At 37.3% G+C, this 20808-nt stretch overlaps 1 protein-coding gene across 1 annotated transcript in view; it reads left to right on the top strand.

Moving 5' to 3' along the window:
- Positions 1 to 20808, top strand: part of EDIL3 (EGF like repeats and discoidin domains 3) — a 270179-nt gene that overhangs the window by 152342 nt on the left and 97029 nt on the right. Inside the window, exon 5 of the mRNA XM_042822916.1 lies at positions 15337 to 15450. Coding sequence (XP_042678850.1) covers positions 15337 to 15450 — 114 coding nt within the window. The remainder of the gene's footprint in view (positions 1 to 15336; positions 15451 to 20808) is intronic.

The following is a 20808-nucleotide window of genomic DNA, read 5'->3' as shown; positions in this document are numbered from 1 at the left end:
GTATATATTAAATACCATATACATAGCATGTATACTTAATGCACATATCATAGGATCATCATAGAATCATGGAATAGTCTGGGTTGAAAAGGACCACAATGATCATCTAGTTTCAATTTCCCTGCCATAGGCAGGGTCTCCAACCACGCTGCCCAGAGCCACATCCAGCGTGGCCTTAAATGCCTCCAGAAATGGGGCATCTACAACTTCCTTGGGCAAAGGAATCATACATTGAAACGGACCTCTGGGGTTCACCTGCCCAAACTCTCTATTCAAAGCAGGGTTACTTCTTCCCAGGATATATCACCTGCCAGCTTGCAACAAAGATGCTGAATGATATTTATTGGACCCAGAAGGGAGTCACCACCAGTGACTTGCCTCCGGCTGGACTTATTGCCAAGGTCTGGCCGTTCAGCTGGTTTTAAATTCATCTCACTGTCCACTTACCTAGTCTGCACAGTGTCATTCCCAACACAAGAATGCTGAGACAAAGTCTTAATAGCCTAACTAGATTTGATATATATAAGATCCCCTGCTCACTTGTGTCTAGGAAGCCAGTGACATAACATAGAAGGGTATGTTATTGATCAGGGATGATTTCCTTCGCGTAAATCTATGTTGACTGCTTTGCGTCACTGTCATGTGCTTGGAAATGCTTTTCAGGATGATTTTTCCACTACCTTTCTAGGGTCTGAAATGAGGTTGAATGGCCCATAGTCCCCCAGACCTTTCCTCTTCCTTTTATGTTTATATACATACATGTATATATAGAATGTAAGAAAACGTATGATCATTCTAAGGTTAAAAAACTTAGGTATTGCTATAATAAACATTTTGGTTTGATAAAGATATTCGTATCTAAGACAAGTGGTTAGTCATGCAGTAATTAATTCTTTCATTTAGTAACCCTCCATGCAGATGATTTATAAATGTGCTCTTGATCTACTAGGTGTCCAGGTATGTTAAATGTAATGAAAGGTAGTACTGTGCAGTCAGTAGAGGGGTGAAGAGATTAAAGAACTGTGCCAAAAGGTCTAACCTTTTCTTCTGTTGACACTGTTGGATTTTTTCTGTTATTAAATCTAACAATGAGATTTATAAGAAGCGAAAAACACACATTTATGAGTAACTAGTACTACAGATTTTTACAGTAGTAGCAAAGCAGAAAAATGATCTTTGAGCAGCACCTTTGCGTGCACTTCTGTTACGTAAGTGTACTGAAGTCCCACAGACAACTTTTAAGAAATTAGATGTATATAGGTTGGCCATAAAGAAATACAATTCATTCCATGTGTATCAGATGCAGGTATGCGAACAGTTACAACCATCTGTTTTAGTCATTTCAGAACGTCCATCATTGTATCCTCCAGGACTTATTAGTCTAATCACATTTTTAAAAACACATGCCGTAACTGTACTTGTATTAAAAAGAAGATACATCCCTACATTTTCTCTATTCTAAAATGCGTTATCAACTGTATTTCAGAAGAATACAAATACCTGGGGATATGCGAAGGAAAATATGCTCATTTACTGATCTGGGTTCAAACTTTCTCTGAAAAGAATTGGACTTTTTTGCCTTGAGCCCACTTATACTTTGTGTACTAATAGCCCAGCTAGTGGCCGTAGTCTAGTGCAGGATAATTTAAGTTTACTTGTCAGATTGAGAATTTTGGAATATAGTTTGTAATGAAGACTGATTTAAAAGTAGATTCAAAAATTTTAATTTTTTTTTCTTTTTTTTCTTTTTTTTTTTTTTACTCAACTGCAGCTAAAACGATTTGTCAAATGCTTGTTATATAAATATCCAGTTATTTTAATAAAGTTCATTGGAAGCAAAAGGAATTCTTGCTTTAAAGACTTTCAGCTTCATTCCAAAATTACATGGTAAATTATTTAATGAGATGACGGTTTCCATGACAGTATACATTAAAATAAAAATAAAAAAAGAAAAATCTGTTTCAATTTATGTAAAAACTTTTGTAGTATCAGCTCTTTAAAAACTAATATGAGAAAGAGTGTTATTCCAAAATTCTATTAAATTTAAATTGCCTCTTTGGAAAAGCTATTCAATATGTATTTAAACAAACAAACACATGGGTTACTCTGAAGGCAAAACCTCCTATTTATTTCCATGGAAACTGCAACAGATACAAACAGCACAGTAACACTATTTTATACAGAAAATCCTCAGCTACAAAACTCAAGTGCATCTTCACCAGCAATGAACAAGAGCCTGTATGCTAATTATAGCATATCTGTCTTAAAGAGTGATTTTTCAGATAGATGCTATTGCTGTTCACTGGTACTATAACAGTGTTACTGTGAACACAGGTGGAAACTATAGGTAGAATAGATGCTAGATGAAGTGATCCAGAAATGAATTAGTTATGTCAAAAAATACCGTATTTTACAAATAAATTTCTTGCCACATCATATTTATTAAAACAACATTAAAAAAAATCAAACTCAAAAAAAAATCCTTCCATTTTCACTCTCAGAACTGTGGTTTCCTCCAAATCAAGAATAAACCAGAATCAAAGCTGTATATTCCAATTTTCTTGAAATAAGCTGAGCTAAGAGGGGGAGTAAGTCAGTTTTTTCCCCAGTAAGGAAAACAGTCAATGTTTACAGGTGGTCTTTAAAAATAAAAATTTTTTTTAAAAAAATAATAGCATATTATAGAGACGTCTTGAAAAAATCTGAAATTCAGCTAAAGCCTTACAAAATATGAAAGTGCTTTGAAAGGAGAGTTTGAAAGGCAAGGCTGTTATATTAGAAAAAAGCTTCAAAGGCATTTTCTGACAGAACTCCAGATATTAGCAGTTGAACTCTTCTCAAAATTGTTTGTTGTACACTTGGATGATAATGTATATTGCTGGTTACAAGAATGTCTCAAATATCCATACATAATCAACCCAAAAGTTATGACATGTCTGCACCTCGCTTTTATTCACTTGGTCTCCTTCAGTGGATGAGGAATCACAAAATTACAAAATTACAGGATCGCTCTATTTGGAAGGGACCGCAAGAGATCATTGAGTCCAACCCCTGCTAAAGCAGGTTCCCTGCAGTGGATTGCACAGTTAGAAATCCAGATAGGTCCTGAATATCTTCGTAGAAGTAGACTCCACAACCTCCCCGTGCAACTCCATCACCCTTACTATAAAGAAGTTCTTGTGCATGTTAGTATGGAAGTTCCTATGTACAAATTTTAGACCATAACTCTTTGTCTTATCACTACACGTCACCAAGAAGACCCCAGCCTCATCCATTTGTCTCTCTCCCCCCTTTAGATACTTATAAACATTTATCAGAGGCCCTCTCAGTCTTCCTTTTCCTGGGCTGAACAGACCTAGGTTGCTCAGCCTTTCTTCATACGAAAGATGTTCCACGCCCTTTATCAACTTTATGGCCCTCCTTTGGATTCCTTCCAAGAGGTTGTCTTGCTCCAATTTATAGGAGGGAGAGAAGGTTCTTTTTACGTATACCTGACAGCGAGATTAAGATACAACTGGTCAAATGTTAGTCTGACCAGTTTATTATAAATCCTAGTCGTTTAGGGAGATAGGGGAGGGAAGACGGATGACAGAAAAGATAGGAAATAAAAGCAGGGAGTCTTTGTAGGAAGCAAGAGGGAGATAGTCACCACCATGGGTCCAGTGTGGTTCACAGTTCAGTCATTAATCTTCAGTAGTGGTGGGTCATCAGGCATTGTTGTTTGGTTGATTACAATGGTGACTTTTCAATGACAGTGCAAACTTATTTATAAGTCCATAGTGGTCAAGTCAGCTCCTTTTGTAGTGACAGCTTCTGGCTTTTCGATCTCAGTAGGAATTCATTTTGTTCCCATCTTCTGGGCTTTGCCAGCAGATAGGAGGGAGCAGGGAGGCACCAACTTGTACCTTGCTTTCACAGAGTACAGTGGTATCATCCCAAAGTCTCCTATAGCAAGCTGGAGTTATTTGGTTACAGGCCAGATCTTCCACCAGTAAGCATTCCTGAGCACTCTCTTCCAAAAGCAAACAATTCCAAAGAAATGCCTTCAAATGTAAAATTGTCCACACAGTGATGCCAACTGCCATGCAGCAATACCCAGCTCTCATCTCCTGGAAAAGTCAAAGTCTTATCACAAGAAGTGCCTTGGAAAGCAAGCTTTGAGCCAAAAACAAAGAAGGGTTCAGGCAGAGATCCTTGTCTTTTTTGATCTTGGGAGCCTAGAACTGGATATAGTATTCTAATTGTGACCTTGCCAGGACAGAGTAAAGAGGGAGGATCATCACTCTCAATTTGCTGGCCATACTCTTTTTAATTGCATCCCAGGATACCATTAGCCTTCTTGGCCACAAGGGCACACTGCTAGCTCATGTTCAACCTGTTTTCCACCAGGACCCCCTGGTCCTTCTCTGTAGAGCTGCTCTCTAGCAGGTCATCCCTTAACCTGTGCTGATGCAAAAGAAAATGGACTGTATAGTCACTGCTTGAGTGTTGTGGTCAATGGCTGTGTCCAGGTGGAGGCAAGTGATTGAGTGGTGTCCCCTCGAGTCTATCATAGGAGCGGTCATATTCATCATCTTTGTCAGTTACCTGAATAGTAGGATTCAGTGTCCCCTCAGCAAGTTTGCTGATGATGCTAAGCGCATTTGTGCAGCTGATACAAAAGAAAGAAGGGATGCCATCTAAAGAGACTGAACAGGCTTGAGAAGTAGGCCTGTGTGAATCTAATGAGATTTATCAAGAGCAAGTGCAAGGTGTTGCAATCCCAGAAAGATGTGCAGACTAGGAGAAGAACTCATTGAAAGCAGACCTGCAGAGAGGAACCTGGGGATCCTGATAGACAAAAAGCTGGGTATGAGTAAGCAGTGTGCACTTGCAACCCAGAAAGCCAACACTATCATACATCAGAAGGGGACTGTATCAGAAGAGAGGTGGCCAGCAGGGTGAGGGATGTGATTTTACCCCCTGATCTGACCTTGTAAGTCCTCACCTAAGTACTGCACAGGGAAGACATGGAGTTTTTGGAGCAGATCCAGAGGAGGCAACTAAGGTGATCAGAGGACTGGAGCACCTCTCTGAGGAGGAAAGGTTGAGGGAGCTGGATAGTTCAGCCTGAAGGAGGATGCAGGGAGACCTCATTGTGGCCTTCCAGTGTTTAAAGAGAGGTCAGAAGCAGGAAAAAGACTGACTTTCTGTATGGGCTGATAGTGACAGGAGAAAGGGAAACAGTTTTAAACCGAAAAAAGAGAGATTTTAGATATTGGGAGGAAGTTTCATTAGGTGGTAAGACAGTGGCATGGGCTGCCCAGGAAAGCTGGGCATCCCTGGAGATGTTCAAGGCCAGATTGAATGTGACCCTGGACTATGTGATCCGATGGGTGGCAGCCCTACATGTGGCTTTGGGGCTGGAACTGGATAGGCTTTAAAGCCTCTTCCAATCCAAGGCATTCTATGATTCTATGACAACGTCACGATCCCTATTATTACGGGTATCATTTTACTTCTACTCTGTTCAAAACATCCCTCCCTGAAAAGCTCCACCATGTCTGACTGTATTTTTTCTTCTAATTCTCACAGATTCCCTTTACAATTAATAACACTTGGTACAGAATTGCATATATATAATTATATTGGTGACATTTCCTTCCCACCGTTGTATTTGGTTTCAGAAATGCATAAAACTGGGAGTACTTTTTCCAGATGAAAAAATCTGAGGTGGAGAAACAGGCTCAAGTAGGTTGAGTCACATCCCGATTTTTACACTGAAATCTGCAGCAAAGATATAATATTAAATCAAAATATTTGTTTTGATTCTTAATCATATCCGCATTATTTCTCATCCTTACTTCCATTCTACCCCCATTAAAAACAGAAAAATCCACTGAAAGTCCTCTTAAGGCATTTAAGGGTTTTACAGTGCAGTACTTTTCCACACCTTGCAACCAGTTATATGACAGGAATTGCAAATCACTGAAAGTCTAGCAAAAACAGTCAAGTCCATAACTCATTTCTGACTTGTGAAAATAATCTAGCGATCACCTTAGCTCACATCATCCAAGTCTTTAAAATAGCAAATAAAATTTGTTTCACGCGACTTTGAAAAGTACAGCATTGCATTTCAATCATATGATAACTGCCAACGTGACAAAGTAGCCCAAAATACATCTCAGTATCCTGCAGCCAGTAGGACTAAATCTAGACTACAATAAAACTATAGTTTATTCTGCACCCAGTGCATCTTTCAGGGTCAGTCTATATCTCTCTCTTTTATCAGCTGTTGCTGGCACTGTAGGAAGCAGTGTCAGTGTTGGGTGACAGAGCTGTGGATGATTCTGCCCAGAGAGGTTGTGGAGATAGTCAAAACCTGTCTGTATGACCTGCTGTAGGGAGCCTGCTTAAACAGGAGGCTGGATTCAGTGATCTCCAGAGGTCCCTTCCAACCCATACAATTCTGTGATTGTGTAATTCTGTGAAATGTATTCTACTGAGTGGCTCAGAAAAGAATTCTAATAAAAAGGATTGTTCTGGAAGACATTTACCATAATGTGTCATATCAAATACTTACAGGAGAAAGAAGACTTTATATAGAATCATGACAATAGTGTAATGTTTTCCCTTTAAGGATGGGAAGCGAGAGGCTTGTATTTTTTTTTTGTTCTTGAGCATAAGGCTGTTTTCTTCTCTTTTGGAAAATCAGATAACAACAATATCTGAACTGTGAATCACTTCAGTATGACATTAGAGTTGAAGTATCCTACAGGTTCTTTGGCACAGATTTTTTAAAGCCCTATGTGGTCAGGAAGCTATCAAAAAGCAATCAAACCACTAAATTTTAACAGATGTCTGTTCTGTTTTGAGTATGTACTGAATACATCTAGTTCAGATTTAATGTGTGTGTTAAGCTCACAGATTTCATGGGAATGAACTCTATTTCTTTTTGAACATTTAACTCAGTTGTGCCACTAATTTACTAATACTTGTTTTTGTATTATTCTCATTAAATCAAGGGATGGTTATAGCTAACATTAGAACTTTTTTTTTCTTTTCAGTGCAGTCAAGCAGTTCCTAAGAAACAAATTAGAAATCTTAGAGCTATAGTTGTCAATAGAACTGTTTCCTCTATACTAACTTATCTCTTCTGTATCTTCCAACAAAGAGATAAGGGTGATAAACCTGTTCCTGCAGACTTTTTGATGATGCTTACTGGTTCTGTTTAACTACTTTTTTTTTTCTTTTTTTTTTTTAACTTTCTGCCTCTTTTAGAAAAAATAAATTACCTCTGCAATTTAAGATTCATTTAGTAAAATACAGGATCATGACGAAGAATATTTGAACATTTAAGAGACAATTTCTCTTGGTAAATATAAACTAGATGTTATATGTTTAAAAGGACTAGATGTGTCCTTCTATATGTGAATCACTGTAATCTTTTAAACTGTATACTTAAACTGAGTAGACCTCTGTTAAGGTGGTCTTAATAAGTCATCTTTTAAATCAGATTATTTGCCTAATAAAACTGGTAGAATTGTATGCATTTCAATGCACCATCAGTATGTAATAGCTCAAAAAAGTTGGTACTTGTACAAATTGTTACAAATTGGTAATAACAAAGGGGTACATAGTACTGCTTTCATTTTATTTGTTAGGGAGGTAGTAATTATAAATCTGAGTAAGTTCGTGTTTAAACAACAGGTTACTAAAAAGTTCTGCAACCAAGGTCAAATGCTTTGTGTGGTCTTACAGCACTTATGCATCAAAGTATGCCAGAACCAGTATGGCATAAATAAACATGAAGAGTGTTTTGAAAAAGTCTATTAAGAACCATCAAGTAACTACAAGAAAAGCCCTGACTAGGGTCCAGCTAGAAGATAATTATTCCATATTGTATTTCTCTACAAGTTTCCAGTAAAAGTCCCCAGTGACTGAAAAAAGGGATGCATTACTTCCATTCACAAGAAGGGGAGGAAGGAGGACCCAGAGAACAAGCTGGTGAGCCTCACCTCTAAACAAGTTAACTGATGACACCAACCTGAGCAGTGCGGTTGATACAACTGAAGGAAGGGATTCCATTCCAAGGGGCCGTGATAGACTCAAAAGGCGCACCCTTGTGGTTCAACAAGGCAAATGCAAGGTTTTGCTGTTGGATCAAAGTAATCCCAAATATATATATGAAATGGGAGAAGAGCTCCTTAAGAGTAACCATGCTGAGAAGTACTAAAGGATTCTGGTTGACGAAATACGAGCCAGCAGTGAGCAATTGCAAGCCACAAGGCCAATGATATCCTGGGTTCCATCAGAAGGATGGCAAGCAGGGCAAAGGAAGTGATTGTCCCTCTTTGTTCTGCCCTTGTGAAGCCCCATTGGCAGTACTGTGTCCAATTCTGGGGCTCCCACCACAGGAAAGTTGTGGAGTTTTTGGAGAGGGTTCAGAGGAGGACCATGAAGAAAATCCAGAGGTTGAAGCACCTCTCTATGAAGGCTGAAGGAACTGGGATTGTTCTGACTGGAGAAAAGAAGGCTCTGGGGAAACCTCACTGCAACCTTCCAATATTGAAAGGGAGCTTATAAAAATGAGGAAATCAACTTTTTATGTGGGTAGATAGTGATAGGACAAGTGGGAATGGTTTTAAACTAACGGGAGATTTAGATTAGACATCAAGAGAACTTTTTTTATGGAGAGAATGGTGAGATGCTGGAATGAGATGCTGGAACGGGTTACCCAGAGAGGTTGTGGATGCCCCATCCCTGGTGGTGTTGAAGGCCAAGTTGGATGGGACCCTGGGTAATCTGATGTAGTTCTTTATCTAGCAACTGACAACCCTGTCCATGGAAGGGGGGTTGGAAATGATGATCTTTGAGGTCCCTTCCAACCCAAGCCATTCTGTAATTCTATGATTAATCACAGTATTAACTAGCATAAATTCTTATTTTGAAGTAAAACTCAGACAGGGAAGTTCTACGATTTCTGTTTTTTATACAGAACTTTACTTTTTTTCTCATTCTCATTCTTGCCCAGCTTGTTCTTTTTCCATTTTTTAGTTGTGATTCTTCATAAAAGCCAATTAAAATATAGAGATTAAATCCTGTTTTCTGTATATTAATCTGACTTTTCTTGGAAAAATCTTTGCAATATTACTGAGGTACAACTGGAGTATGTCTAATGAATGTCTCCTGTCAAGGGCCAAGTTTGCTTCCAGTATGGATGCTTGAATCATGAGGCTGTGGCTGAGATGTTCCAACCATTTTATCAAACTAGAAGACAGATGACAGGAGTTACAGCCGAGTTGAATTGACAACAAAGCAATTGAAGCAAATATAAAATAAGAGAATAAAGAAAGGGTGTGTGTTTTTGCAGAAGGGAAGTTCAGGAAGTCTGCATTGGAAGATGTAGTCTTGGATCAAAAATAAAGGTTCAGGTGCCAGGAGCTTGGAATTTGGGCTCAGTGAAGAAGTAGGCAGGAGACAGGAACAAGGTGTACTGGTGCTTTTATAGCCAAAAAACAAGCTGTGTTGGCAAAAACAACTATTCAGGCTTATTTGTCGCTTTATCATAAAAAGTCGAGTTATTTCCATATAGCACACTAAAGAACTCAGATTGCTAGAAGTAACAGTTAAATACTTGATTATGTCAGTTGCATGATTTAAATGCACGTTTTATTCAGGAAATTTTTCTGGAATGCACATGTGGCTGTAGTTAGTAAGTGAAAAGTAAAATAAGGAGTGTATATTCTTAGTTAAATTATCTTTTGTGATGCAGTATCTGATTTTATTCATGTTTTATTAAATAATTAGAGACTTGGGGAAAAAAAAACACAAAAAACAAACAAACAAACAAGCAAAGAAAGCGTTGTTCAGCAAAGAAGGGTGAAAACTCAGAACTCTGCCCCATGGTGATTCTTCAAATCAGTGTGCAGCATAGTCAGACTGTCTCTTACTTGTCTCTTACTTGTTAATTTCAAACAGCAGTTCTATTTCAGGATGCGTGATGACTGTGCTTCAAACAGAAGCATGCTTATTATCTTTGTAGTTGTGGTTTGATCACAGGAAGTGTAAGGTAGGAAATGTAAATTTAATCATCTTCAGGATACTGAGGATCCTGAATGCAGCCTTTGCTTCCTAATCAACTCTCTTCAAGCAATTATTCAAGCAACAATCTATTTTCAGAAAAAGGTCAGTGTTTCCTTGTTCCTGTATCACAGTCAATTTCAGAATCTATTATCAGAAAAGAAATCTCTGGACAGTGTTTTTTTTGTTTTGGTTTGTTTTCTGTTTGTTTTGGTTTTTAAACTAACCTAGATTTAGGAATGCTGGCACTTAAGCCTGTCTGGGAACTCATTTTTCTCAGTACTTAGCAGACTTAGAAAATCCCTCCACAAGAAACAGAATTCTTCTGGCTGGTAGCAGCCAGATATCTCTGTGTAAGTTGCTACAGTGCATGAGATGATATGAACTGAATGTCCAAGTCTGGTCTAGCATGACACCTAGACTTACTTGATAAGTAAATTACAGTGATTTTTTTTTTTAATGTACATAGCTTACACTAAAAGCAGACCTCTTCTGCAGAACATAAATCAGTTGCATTGTCAGGGAAGAATTTTTATCTGGCAACACACTGTAATTCTGTAAAAGTCTTTAGGAGCAACTACTTCAGAAACTCTGGCATTTTAACATGTCTGTTCTGCACAGATCTACATGTGGCAGTATGACAAGAAGAAATGATGCATTTCAGGGGGTGGGGGAAAAAGCGCTTCAGCCAATGTGAAGTTTAGTACCATAATTGTCACATCTAACACTTTGAACAAAACCTGGCTGCAATTTGTAGAAACCACTTTTAATCAAATATGCTACCTATATGCTTTCATATTTGACCTATGACCATTGACCTATGCAGTCAAATTAAATAAATAATTGCAAATTAAATAATTCTGTAGGACTTGTGCTTCTTTAATACCAGTATTCTTTAATACCGTCCAGTTCATTATCTTTCCCACTAAGGATTTGTTCTTGTATCAGACGTGGTGGTAGAGTGAGCTTGTCTTTCCCCATTTCTCAGTTATGACAAATTTGTTTGAGCTGTTGGGATTACAGGTACTCAAATTACTGGGAAAAAAAAAAAATCACAGCGGGATCAAAGTAACAAATATAATAATGAAAGAATTCATCTTTTCTCACTGATCATAGCTAATTGTACAGTAGGGATAGCATATGAAAATTACTTTAAAAATATCTGGTATTTAATGTTCAGCCTGTTTTCTGACAGACAATATGAAATATGATAAAAAGTTGTGTATTTTTCTCAATATATTTCAAAACAAATGGCAAACCATAAAAAGATTAAGTATCTTGAGAGGATAGTCTTTACATACAGAAGCTTTTAGGAGTGCAGATTACTACGTTTATTTTACCAAGTAAAAGAATTGTTCATCGTTCACTTAATGTTTTTTCAGTTTATAGTGATCTTGGTTTTTTTGTTCCACAAATACGTTAGCTTGTATTAAAACTATGAATAACCTGCTGAAAACTTAAGGTTAATGGGCTTTGCTTAAAAAGGCAAATAGGGAGCTGAAGCATCTTGTTAAATTGTATAATGCATATAAAGCATTTAATATAGAAATGAGCAGGTCTGTTCTCTGGTCATTTCCCCTGGTACGTTTTATTTCTAGCACTCTGTGCTGTTCCTTCTCTTCCACCTTTTTAATAGACAGAAATTCAACTAAGAAGCCCATGAATTTTTATTAGCCCAAGATGTGATATTTTTATAGGCAACAGCTAGTAAGACATGCATGATTAAAAAGAAGCTCAGAGATCAGTAACCATCATGAATTTTAGTATACTCATCTGAAATTTTGCTAGTTGAAAGAAATGAAACTAGCCTCCACATTTAGCTGAAGGTTTGTCCCTGCATTCCCTTTCACTGCAGCAGGAAGATAATCACAAGATGGTTGTGGTTGCCAGAATCTCTGGGTCCATCTTTTTTTATTTCATTGAATGAGCTATTTTGGCTTGTCTGACCAGTAAGTGGTATTTGGTGGATATTATGTGCCTTTGATGATTCAAGGGGAAAGAGAAATTCTTACAGAGGAGAAGATGGTAAGGAATATCCATTGGCATCAGTAAATACTTTGGATTTGTCTCTAATTTTTCTTCACATCCCTAAGCCATACTTCCTCATTAGAAGCAAGAAGAAGATTTGTCTGGGCAATATGAAATTATGTATAGACAAGCATACATACCTATTTGTACATATTTATCTTCATCTTGCAGAGACTCTCTGCGTAATCTAAGAGACTATCACGTCATGAAAAGAAACAGCCTGCATTATATGTTTTAAATATATTTCTACAATCATGAACAGGTGTATTCTCAACATAATTTGGGCAGAACCACAATCACCTACTGTATCTTTGTTCAAATAAAGGTTTTGTGTAAAATAAGCAAGTGATTGTAGAGCAACACTATCAATTGTTTAATCTACATTGAGGCTGTCTCACACTTTCTGAAATGAACTTTGCATATACATTTTCAGATACCTGTACTGTTCTTGAGCTTTCAGTTGTATTTAATCCAGTTTTTTTCATGGTAGAGTAATGTACTTCAAAGAAATCACTGGCATCAGTGCAATTCGGCGTACGCACAGAATATCAATTAGTTATACTGCTATACACAAAGGTATCTTACAGTCTTTAAAAATGTTACAATATTTCTTTTTCCATTGTAATTCTACTTGCAGTTGCTTTGCTTCCCATAGCCACAAAGGCAACAAGTTTAGTTCTGGAATAAAAATCACCCTTAAAAAATGTTATGTCTTTGGAGTGTTTTAGTGAAAACTGATTTGATTTCACCAACTTGCATCTCGCTAAAATAGCCCACTTGTCATTCTGGGTGTGTGAAACAAATATTTCAAAATTAGTAAGGGAAGTAAAAAGAGTAACTTAAGAAGCTAGAAGGCATTGCAGCAATGTGTATCGTGCACTAAAAAATTAATATTGGTTCATACGCTACCTCAGCTTAATTCATTCTACATGAGAAGGTGCAGGAATGACTTGTTTCATTTATAGCAAATTTTCCAGCTTGAAAGGTACACAGCTTTTAAATTTGCAGAAAAGACTTGAGGAAATTTCCCTGTAGACATGGCAGAATCCAGGGGAAACTTGCGTATTAAAAAATGGGATTTTTTGTTCATAAATTTTGAGTATATATGAGAAATCAAATTGAAAGTTCAAAAGCTACATACTGAACTGCAAGAAGACAAGCAACTTTGCTGACAGAACTGAATTCTTTCTCTACTACATAAGCCTTATTACATTGGATTTAGTACATGGAGCATACTTACTTGGACCATACACAGTACTTGGATCTAAGAGGAAGAGTTCTATTATGTGCTTCTGATAGAAACTCTTTCAGAATTTGTGGAGTCACGTATTAAAAACAGTGCTCCCAAGGACTACATTGCAGCCTGGTGCTGTTCCTGAACATGTACCATGACAAAGATGTGGCTTCAGGATCAGGTCTCACACTTGATTCAGGTGTGCAAAACCCAAGCAAAGCTGACTTGGAAGCCACTTCTGTACTTATAGAAGCACTTGTCAGGTAAATGCTAATCTCAGTACCAGTACACTGAAACACTGACGTTGTAAGTCTGATCTGACTCTTGCCATAGAAGTTATCAGAAAGGTCGTTGAGCTTTCCCTCACCTACCCATACTTCCTCCTTGTCCTTTTAGCTGGTCTACAAGCTTTTTGTTGTAGTGCCGAGTGCTTCAGATGTACTTAGAAACCAGAAAAAGGAAAAGCCTTGCTGTTGCGACTGCAGAGGAGGGACACAGCAGGTTCTGGATCTAAGATGCCCACTTCCCCCCGTATTTTTAACTTACCTGGCAATGTTACCAATGAAGCTCTCCTCTCCTCTCTGTGCCTTCAGTTGCCAGTTCTGCCCCCTGCCCTGTCCTGGCGCAACCATTAGTGCAGCTTTGAGGTGAATCAGAAGGGGAGGCTCTGCCCTGGTGCTGGCTGGGTGTCCTCAGTTGGGCTCACTGCTCGCACAGGGCTGGTGCAGGGACAGACAGATGGGTGGGCTGAGTGCTACCCTGCCAATTGTACAGCAGTGCCAGTCAGTCAGCTTAAAATACATGGGAAGCTATGACCTTCTTTAGTTTGTACATACCAACTCAAACCAGTCTCACATTTTGGAGACAGAAGCAGGTTCAAGTGGATTGTAAGGAATATTTGTTCATTTCATAGGGCATTGAACTCACCAAAGAGTGAAACTGATTTCTCTCATTTGAATGTGTTTATTTTAACATATTTGTGTGCTATATGGCTGTGTGCTTCACCTCAACTGCATCTGAAATGGATGTGCATACTTAGTGAAGCAGAATTATAGTACAAGCTGAAGGTTGCTTTCATGCTTGCTGTTTATGTTCTCCTCAACAGGACTTTAACAGTTAATGAAGCTAGTGTGAGCTATCATATTTTAAATATTTAATTATATACATTGATACGGTTATTTGAGACAGTAATGCTTAAAATCCATACTCCTTTCTGAGTCTTAGAATTCTCTGTGTATTTATTTTTATTCTGTAAGAATGTAACTGAGAAATACCACCATTCTTTGATGTCTATTTAATGACTGAAAAATACTATATTGCATTTTAGAAAAATAACCTGATATTATATGTAAGGTTATCACATTGAAAAACACAGGGGAGTATTTTTGTAGCATTAGACACACATTACTGAAAACAGGAAATTGAAGTAAAATTAATCAATGCTATCTTTTGAATTTAATAAAATTTGCAAGCTTTCAGATCAGGCTGTTATTTTCAGTTTGCTCACCAGCTCATGCACAGGAAGGAAATTTTTTAGACAGTTAAAAAAACAAGTCAATTAGATAGGTAATGAGTTAAAATGAACTGAGAGACATTCTTAAATGGCATCTGTTAGTAAAAAAGTAGAGTAGCTGTATTTCTAGAAGCTGAAAGTGTTGCTGATGAGTACTCTGTTAGGACTAAGTGAATTTTTACATTTAAGGCCAAGCTGTGATGTTGTCTGGGAGTTGTAATGCAAATCCCTGAGCAAAACTCCTAATTCTGCTGTGTGGGACATAGTAAATCTTTTGTAGGTATAGGAGACTAGCAAACTTAATGTGAAATTTTTTTTACTTTTTTCCTAGAATCAGCCCTGTTTAATCACGCATTATACTGACTGTTAACTGGGAAAAAGAATGCATGTCTTCTAATGTTAGTGTATAAAGACCGTGTTTTTGTACTTTAAATATGTGCTTATTGCTTTTAAAGTTTCTCTTTGCTAATCCTGACATTATCTTGTTGGCTTCCCACAGATGTAAATGAATGTGAAGCTGAACCCTGCAAGAATGGTGGAATCTGTACAGATCTTGTTGCCAACTATTCATGTGAATGTCCAGGTGAATTTATGGGGAGAAACTGCCAACAGAGTAAGTATTGCCATGACTCTACATCTCTTTTAAAAAATGTAAGGATTTTCCTTGGCAAGAACAAGTAGATAAGTGTCTGACTAGTCTACAGATGCATAATGGTTAAACCAGTCATGTTATTCTCTTATAAATGGAAAAAAATTAAGAGATCTAATCTGTCAGGCATTGAAGTAAAGCATCGGATATGATGGAAATATTAGCAAAACATAAAATTATTCTATGAGTCAAATGGGAAAGAGTCTATAGTGTAAAGAAGAAAAATATAAACACTGACTCATACTGAGCGTTAATCTATGCAAGTATCACATCTTCAGCAGTTCTTGTTAGGAAATACTGCTACTGTAGAGTAGGGCATAGGATATTTTCTCTGATTTGTCTCCATCATTTTCTGCTCAGGGGAGATCCTGAGCCTGATTGTTTGATTCAGTACCTGGAAGAATGATCCCTGAAAGCTTTTCCTCCAAGTGCTTGTTTGATCTCTATTGAATTCATTCACAAGACCCTCTGGCAAGGAATACCACCAGTTGTCTAGCCATTCCATGGAAATTAAGCAACTTATTTTGTTTGTTTTGGCCTTGTCTCTTACTTGTTTTAAGTAAGAACCCTGCATAAAAAAGGTGTCAAGCAAGTAAGGGGCTGATCTGAAGGGAGAACAAAAGCAGACATGTGCAAGATGGATCACTGCTTTACAGAGAATTTACTAGTGGAGCTACTCCAGGATCTGCGTTGGGAACACTTGCACATGGTTTTATGAATAATATTAAAAGTTCATTGTAAAGATCGAGTTCCTAAAGCTGAAGGAGGAATCATTCACATATGAAGGACTAGGTAATCTTAGAAACCAAAGTAACAAAGGTAGAATAAACTGTCATGTTGCTAAATTCTTTTCTGTACTTCCTCTGGGAAGAGGTCTACATATGAAGCTACCACCAATCTGATGATTGACAGCATCATGGAAGGAATGTAAAATGAGATGTGCTATAAGAGTTAAGACAAAAGTAATGTGCTACTTAAATTTGTAATTATAAAACAATGTATGAAATACAGATATTCAAACATTTAACAATGGAAATAATGTTTTTACTGGTTGGTGACATCTGAACTACCACTGTTGAGGGAAGTGCCCACATTTTTCTACTACTGTGGCACTAGTCATAAACGTTTAGCATTCATTTCCTTATGAGTAGCTTTCCACAGGTAGCACTAAAAAACAGCGAATTTTCTTTTCAGAACGCTGATATTGTTGTGCCGTATAACAATTCCTATTGGTAGCATTATGAACATCCACTTTTTTCATGAGAATCTTAGTTATGCCATTACACCTAATTATATAATTACAGGTAGTAATTACACATTCAAATTACGCCATTAGAACATTACGCATATTTACAGTAATCATATAATTAAATACTGTTACACTAATTATGTAAATGAATGATTGCTGTCTTAGAATTACCTCACAGAGCTCAAGGATTGCTTATCCACATCATAGAACGTGTGAAGTAACCTGGATAGAGTAGAAAAAAGACAAAAGCGTACTCTGCACTCATTTTTGCTGTCATTGCCGGCCTGTGCTATAGGATGTTGTTCCAGTGGTACATTAGGATTTCCATATTCCAGATACTGGTGCTTGTTATGGGATTCATCAATTTGAAGTAGTTGGATATTTTTCCTCCATGTAAAATTTCATTCTCATTTTTTTTCAAATGCACTGCATTTCTCTTAGCTATTTAGCTGCTAACCATTCATGCATATGTGATGCTAAAACCAGCTGCTTCTTATTGCTGGAAATCACAGCAGGAGGCACAGTCAAAGTAATGTGAAATACAAAAGCAGTGATGGCTTCCAAAAATATTTAGTTGTTCTGAAATAAGCTTATCATTTTGTTAGAGAACCTTCATTGAGCATCTGGTATTCACAAAATTTGCTCACGGATGTTTTATGACAACAGAATAGAAAGATAGCACCTTTCGCCATGCTGTGAAAGTAAACACTAAACAGTATTAACTGCACATTACCTTCTACATTTCTTAAGGCCTCAGCACTCTCATTCTTACAACTGCATCTTCTTCTGTTCTTATGCTCTGTGAACCTATTGCTTTCTTCTGTGCTGAGTTCAGGCTGTCAGTGGTGATTAACCCCATTAAAGCTTTCCTTAGTCTTGAGCCACTAAAATAAGCACTGGTTCCAAGACCTCCTGGGCCTGAGGATATTACATTCAGGATCATAGACTTCTCTTGCAGGCAACAAAAAGCCACATTTGTCGATGTCAGATTGATAACATTACTCAGTATGACTGTGCTGTCAAAATAGCCCATGTGCAACGCAGGTTGCGAAGAGCAATAATTTTGTGTTCAGTTTTTTAGAAAGCAGAGGGCATCAATAGTGCACACACTGCAACTCTACCATTGTGCTTGTGGAGATGTATTTTGTTGATTGCCAAGGATTTTTGCCATTAAAACATACGGCAAATTTTCTCATGCTATTACTTCAAATTTATAGGTTAAATTTGTTAGTCTAAATACTTTTTACAAATGCAATTACAAAATTACAAATACAAATATATTTGTATAATGTGCCACAAAGCTTGCTGTGCAGTGTATCTTCATGGTGTTTTACTATTTTTTTATGTCTTAGTACATTGATGTACTAATGCCATACTTGGTAGTCTTCTGCATTCCTCTTTTTTTCATTTGAAAATTTACCTCCTTTCTGTGTCCTCCATATTGAAAAATTACCTGAAGATTTGGCAGATTTAGACACAAAGAATCCTTCTAGGCTTCTGTTTACATGCATCATTATACTCCTGGACTACATGACCTGTGATGATTTCTCAGTGTCATACAGATTATGACCTTAAAGTGAATCAAAGTTTCCTGTTGCTCTCTTATTATATTCACTAGATAGAGAAGTTCTTGTAATTACTTAAAAATTCCAGACATTTCTAAACAGATATTCAACACTTTGCAGGAAAAGGTACTAACATATCATACCCCATGTTTAATTGCATCATACTGGAAAGTAGCAACTCCAGGAGAACTTAAAGCAGCCTAACTACTTCACCTCTCTGCCTGTCTTAATGTTTCTGTTGCTGATTTTTCTGGGCTGCCTGTTTGTATTGTTTCCCCAGCAAAACTTGACACAGGAAATTAAAAAATAACAAATGAGCCATGTCAGTTCCTTGATCAGTGAACTGCTTCACCACACAGGTACTGAGCTGGTACAAAGGAGTGGCAGGTAATGGAGCCTGGGCATAAAAACAAGACTTAACACAAGCTGAAAATGTTAATCAGACTAATGAAGGGAGAAAAAAACTATTCTTTAGTTCAAGACAAAGGCAAGAATTTACCGCAATTTTTTATCTCTCTTGTTTTATTTCAAAGCTTTTAATATTTGAAAACTAGAATTTTCAGTTTGTTTGCTGAGCATACAACAGGCAGAATTTCAGCAAATAACATATCTTCCTGTTTGCCATTATGTGGAAAAGTTCAGTCTTGCTGCATGGAAAAATACAGAGACTGTATCTATGTATGTGTAAGGGTATGTGTACATACCTTATACCTTTAGAGAAATTAATTAACTTTTTAAAATGTGCAGGGTGTATAACTTATCATTTGTATTTTGTCCTTGCTGGGCTAGGGAATAATGTGTCGCTAGTCTTAGAAAAACATAAGAATGGAATAATTTTTGTGTCTAAAAGAACTGCATTAATTTAATACAAAATTAGTGCTAATCACTAAATTAGCTATTGCCAGATGTGTTTCTGGCCTCTTAGGATAGCACACAGAACTATTAGTAGAAATATATTAGAAACAGGTTCCAAAGCCACAAGAGGAAAAACTTTTAAATGTTCAATATGATTTTAGCCCACGTAATTCAGCACAATCTGTTATCTTTCATGTCCTTTTCTTTCTTGTAAACTCACGGTAAGAATAGAAATTATTTAAGAAGTTAAATATGTACTGACAGATTTCAGTAGTAAGGATGATGCTTTTTACATATTCTTAACTATTTCCGCATATCATGGATGGACTCCCAATTTCTGTATTTCCACTGGACAAAAGCCCTCTTAAATCTCTTGCTGAAACTAGTGAAATTTGCTGAGGCTGGAAACAAGGTCTGGCTGGCAGTACATTGGTATGAAAGTGCAGAGAAGCAGAAAAGTTACAGAAATAGCAGCATTGTTAAAAGTGGAATGTTCTCCCAGGCATTTCAGTGACCTAGTGAGAAATAATAATCAAACCCTAACACATTTAATATTGAGTCTTCAAACAACAAAGCCAGCTCTGGCCCTTCTGCTGCTAATGTTCTTTGTCCAGCCATCCTGTTACGATGCAAAGGTGTGCAAAATTCAGCTCAGTGGATCAGAATGGTATCTCTTCCTTTCAGCACAATGGGAAAATGAGACTGAACTCTCAGTATTTGATACTTAAACAAAATCCTCAGTCCTTTGCCTTCAGGTACATTTTCATCTTGCTGCTGTTGTACTGTACAGCAGTGTCTCGCTTTGAAAGTTCATTTCTCAAAATCTAACTTTGATTAGGCAACAAAGGACCCAATCTTTACTCAGACACCTGTCAGAAACTCATTGTAGAATATTCAGACGCCCTCAGGAGCCAACATTTTACCCATTTAATCATCTCCTTGCTCCATGATTGACATAGTGCAGAACTAGCTTTTAGGTTGTGTCAATAACTCCAGTATTGAAGTCAAAACCATTTTCAAGAAGCTACAGCTTGACTTTCTGACATCCTATGCGAGCTTGAACCAACTTGCCACATTTCCTTGCTTGAACATACTGATGTTTGCTGATACTTTGCTGAGGCATTGTGTCGTTCTTTACTTCTGAGGACTCCCAATTACTTTCTGCAAAGAGGTGAGAGGCTGCACTGGGGCTGGTGGTTCCCTCTCCTAGTTGACTTCTGTCTTCTGCTTCTTCAGCCTGAGGGAGCGATACAACCCCCCCTTTTCTTTAATGTTCTGCATTACTAATGTTCACAAAAAGTAAAGAAGGAAAAATAAATACACCCTTTATTCTTTTATGGAAGGAATTTTATATGCATTTTTATGTGAGGCAAAGACTGTGACAATGCATTTTAGTACTTCTAAGCCTTACAAGAAAAATTACAAAATAATCTTGTTTTCAGAGTAGCCTCTATAGCTCTTAAGTTCCTGGTCTGGTCAGTAGTGCACATTCTTCAAGCCCTCATAGAAGTAATATGATTTGCAAGTAAGGAATTGGTAAAAATAAATAAAAGGTAGGCTGCAGCTGAAGAAGCCAGCTGAAAATAAATCATCAGTTATTTTGACCCAAAAAAAACGTTTAAATCTATGTAAAAACACATTCAATAACACTAG

Source organism: Centrocercus urophasianus, unplaced genomic scaffold, assembly GCF_019232065.1.
Source record: "Centrocercus urophasianus isolate 14NV4802_14NV808 unplaced genomic scaffold, USGS_Curo_1.0 seq_21, whole genome shotgun sequence".
Lineage (NCBI taxonomy): Eukaryota > Metazoa > Chordata > Aves > Galliformes > Phasianidae > Centrocercus > Centrocercus urophasianus.
This window is presented reverse-complemented; position numbering and strand designations above follow the sequence as displayed.